The 4,456-nt window shown below is 27.0% G+C and overlaps 1 protein-coding gene across 4 annotated transcripts in view; it reads right to left on the reverse strand.

Annotated features, from left to right (window-relative positions):
• Positions 1 to 134: 134 nt before the first annotated feature.
• Positions 135 to 4,456, reverse strand: part of LOC117176918 — a 175,261-nt gene continuing 170,939 nt past the window's right edge. Inside the window, exons 1-4 of one of the 4 annotated variants that reach the window (XM_033367309.1) lie at positions 3,433 to 3,541; positions 1,168 to 1,260; positions 764 to 983; positions 135 to 684 (exon numbers count right to left, since the gene is read on the reverse strand). In XM_033367309.1, the coding sequence (XP_033223200.1) occupies positions 158 to 684; positions 764 to 959 (723 nt within the window). In that variant the 5' untranslated portion in view covers positions 960 to 983; positions 1,168 to 1,260; positions 3,433 to 3,541 and the 3' untranslated portion in view covers positions 135 to 157. Of the gene's footprint in view, positions 685 to 763; positions 984 to 1,167; positions 1,261 to 3,366; positions 3,542 to 3,712; positions 3,794 to 4,456 lie in introns of those variants that run through there. The other 3 variants (XM_033367307.1, XM_033367308.1, XM_033367310.1) reach the window with 3 other exon arrangements.

Consider the following 4,456-nt stretch of genomic DNA (forward strand, 5'->3'; position numbering starts at 1 on the left):
GAGCTCCAAGGAGATTATGTTGAAAAATAAAAAAAAATTTACCCAAAAAAAATTGTTTTTATACTTCATTCTAAGGACTTATTGAACTACCCTCGTAGTTGAATTTTTCATAGAAAAGAGGACTTTTTTACAAAATAGTTACATTTTCAACAAAGAATTAATTTTTGCCTTCAGTATCTATTCTTTTTTCAATTCGCTGTTCGCCTTCAACCTCGTTTTCGCGTGAGATATTTTCTCTAACATCTTCAAATTCTCCTTCACGTACAGCTTCCTGTGAAACTGCATGGTCTGCTTCGCCTCTAATTTTTTCATGGTTGCTAATTCCTTCGTAATCGCTGAGTTCTTCATCGTTGTCATTTTCGGCAGGTAGATTATCGCTGTTATTTTCTTCAGGGAGTTCATCGCTATCACTTTCGACAGGTTGAAGCACTTTATCTTCTTCAGATTCTTCTCCACTTATTTCTTCTTCCCTGTGCATAGAGCCTTGACCTTGAAGCGCAAATGCAGCTGAGTTATAGCAAACAGTTGGAGGCCCCTGCATTTGTGGCTTGGCTGCAGCTTTTCTGTCTATTCTTTTCAAATCCGATATCTTTGATCGAATGTAATTGCGAACTTTGTCCATTTCTTCGTCGATAAGCACGTCAGCGACTTTCAACTTCTCTATTAGGTAATATTTAAAAATATCTGGAAAATTAAAGTAAATAAAAGTACGTTAATGAAAACAAGAAAAATATAATGAAAAGTAAATTTTTATATTACAAACCTTTCAAGCACAACATTTTATCGTTGTCTAATTTATACTGTGGTTTTGTTATCCCCTTGTTTCGGTTCATCCCTCTTCCAGTAATCGTAGCATTCTTCAAGGTATTGTAACCGAAGATAGCCACTGCTAAGTTTCTAGCTATTTGTGAAAAAGTCTTTACGTGATCAACACTACACGTGAAGTTATCGTAGCCCATCCATTGGTTTCTGCCGATGTAAATCTAAAGGGGGAATAAAGCCAAAATTACAAGTATTAGGCCTTGATAAATTATTTCTGAAAATTTCTTATTATTTTTGGTTTTTTTTTCGAGACTAATTGTTGGGGAAAAAGGATCAAATTCAGCCAACGCTCAAATTATTTTACAAAGGAAATTATTATTTTTTTTTATTGAAAAAATTTTTTACCAATTTTCCATCGCCATCCAAGTTCACCAGGCTTTATTGCCGACTCGTCAATCTTTCTGTTTTCCTTTTGGACTGCCACTTGTTCTTTGAGAGCTGTAAAATACAGTATTATATTGATCATGTTGACGTACGTTATCCTATATACACAATTGGTGTAACTATATATCTCGAAAATCTCGCACTCATTGTTGTTGCCTATCTGATTGGTTGCATACTGCGTAAATATAAATCTAAGTGGCTCTTTTTTAATGTGTTCTTTTAAATCTTCGAGAATTTTGTAAATCACAATTTTTAAATGAGGAATTTTAATTCCAAATATTTATTCCCAAATTAGAAGCAAATTGTAAATGAGTGTTTAATAACAAAGGCAACAATATTCTTTTCCTAAATTTGTAACCAAACTTTTAAATTAATCAATTAAAATTTCCAAGTATGTAATTCCACTTGATAATAACAATTACTTCGGAGTGTTTCTAAACATTATTGATAAAAAAATTGTAGTTAAATGATAATTAAAATTGAGAAATAATTCTGTTATTAACATTTTGCTAACAAACCATAATTTGTGAACTTTATCATACATTCAAAAAGATAAATTAAATTAAATTATGTACTACACTTAGAATATCTCAATTATTATTATAGCATTATATTTAAGGCAAATTTTTTAATTTTTTCAGGATTTTAAAATAAGTTAGGGAAACATTAAATTATTTTAAAAAAATTTTGAAACTGTTGGAAAATTGAAAATAGTTTTAAAATTATTTAAAATTTCACAATTTTTCAACGTAGATTTTTAAAAAATGCTAATTTTTAAAGATTTTTAAACAAAATGTTTGAAGCTAGTTTAGAATTTTTAAAGGTTTCAAGAGATAAAGAAATTTTTTGTTGAGATTTCTGCGGAAATTTAAAATAATTTTTTGACTTAAAACATTTATTTTGAAGTGAATATTTTTAAAGATTTTCGAAACTTTACAAAATATTTTCGAAATTGTAAAAAATATGTAGAATATTTTTAAGTAATTTCTTTAATTTTTCAGAACTTTTTCAAATATTGAGGAAAAAATTGAATCACTTAAAACATTATTCAAAAGTTAAAATGTTTTTTAATATTAAAAATTTGAAAAGATTTTATATAAAAACTCAAAACAAAACTTGGTCTTTTGAAAATATAGAAATAGAATTTGGAAGCTTTTAAAAACATTTGAATGTTTGAAGATTGAAAAATAAATTTTCAGGGAACTTTTAAAAAGAGTTTCAAATATTACATAAGAGTTTCAAAATAGTCAAAAATGAATCTCGAAGATTTTAGGATCATTTTGAGGGATAATTCGAAATTTTTCTCAAATTGTGTCTAAAATCTTCCAAAATCTTTTTCAATTTCTTCGATAATCTTCAGAAAATCATATTCAAATAAATTTAAACCAAATAAATAAAGAAACTTCAGAAATAGTTAACTATTTCTGAAGCCATTTCAAATTATAATTATGATATTTCATTTAAAATTAAAATACTTTTCAGTTTCAGTATCAACTATTGTGTTTTCTGTTAAGAATGAAATTGTTGAAAATCCAATTTGTAGGTTAAAAGATAAATTTATTTATTACAAATTCACTTCTTAGGCTGAAAATTCATAATTTAGGTTCAAAATTTATATTTTTCGTTGAAAATGTAACTATTTTATTAAAAATTCGTCTTTTTTAATAGAAATCTAATATTCTTGGATATGACTTGATCTTTTTGGTTGAGGAATCAACTATTTTATTTAAAATACGTCTTTCTGGATGAACTAAACCTTTTTTTTATTTACAATTAAAATATTTTTTAGTTTTTATATAAAGTATTCTATTTTTGGTTAAGAATTTATAGTTTTTGTTGAAAATCGAACTACTTAAGGAAAAGTTGAAATAATTTCCTGAAAAGTATTTTTTTGTTGACGATTCATCATTGTAGTTTCAAATTAACTTTTTGTTCAGTATCCATATTTTTTGTTTAAAAATTCATTTATTTAGTTAAAGGTGAACTTTTCGTTGAAAGTTTCATCTGATATACACATCGAGAAATTTGAAATTTTCAAAAATCTTTTTGAATATTTATTTTATAATTATTTTAATATAAAAACTGCGTGAGAAAAATAAATAATCACGCTCGTCTACTTTTAAGTAGTTGTAAATTATATTAATGCAATTGCTCTATCACTACTCTTTGCAGTTTCCTATTTAAGGTCCTCAATTCATCCAGTTCTTTATCTTTTCTGAGAATTACAATTTTTCTTCCTTCTAACAGTCTAGAACTCTCCTCGACATGTCGGGAAGCTTTCTGCAGTTCCTTATCCTTTCGCTGAAGTTTATCATCGATTTCATTCCTGCAGGCTGCCATATCTTGAATTTTTCTTACTTAGAAAAAATCTTTTTTTCTTTAGGACATATATTGTCCTAAAAAATTAAATAATTATTTTTACAATGAAGAAACTAAACAAGATAAAGTTTACAAGAAATTATAAATAATTATATGAATCTAGAATAAAAATATATTGTGCACTCACACAGGCAGTCATTTCTGGGTGGACCAGAAGTGCATTTGATTTTGAGGAAGGGTATTCCTGATTATTTTCAGTACTGCATCCCTAAAATAATTATATTATAAATATTAGAAGTGCTTCGTGTAGATCGCGAAACATTTTTGAAGCCCATAAGGAAATACAGGTGTCGGAGTCATTTTCGAGATAAAAAATAGTGTAAATAGTGTCAGAGTTTGAAAAATACTGTTTTTATAAATTGAAAGAATGTTTTGGTTACAATAGTTAATTTTATAATAATTAATTAATTTTTCATAATTAATTATTTTTAATTAATTTTTGAGGGGGATATTTTCAACTCGATTACGTAACATTTTTAATTGCACGTATTACGATGTTGACAGAAAATTACACTCATATATTTGCCAATTTCTTATAAAATTAGGTTTTTTATGCATTTGTTAAAACCTTTTAAAATTAGCCAATTTTTTTGTTAGCATTGTTTTAATCTGTCATTGTTTGTAAGGGAAATTTAAAAACTCCAATTTTCGTAAAAAAATTTCCCGGCCGCAAAAATCACTAAGCCTGCACAAAACTCGTAGAATGTCTTCCATATAGAAGGCCAAATTTAAAATTAATTAATACTTATATTAACTATTTTTCATGTTTGATTAAAATATTTTCTTTTTAAAGATTCAGTGTTGCAAAACTGAATATGTAATGACTGAGGGTGGGGGAGGTCCGATGGAAACGCTAAAGTCACTTGCATGG

Source organism: Belonocnema kinseyi, chromosome 7 (genome assembly GCF_010883055.1).
Source record: "Belonocnema kinseyi isolate 2016_QV_RU_SX_M_011 chromosome 7, B_treatae_v1, whole genome shotgun sequence".
Taxonomy (NCBI): domain Eukaryota; kingdom Metazoa; phylum Arthropoda; class Insecta; order Hymenoptera; family Cynipidae; genus Belonocnema; species Belonocnema kinseyi.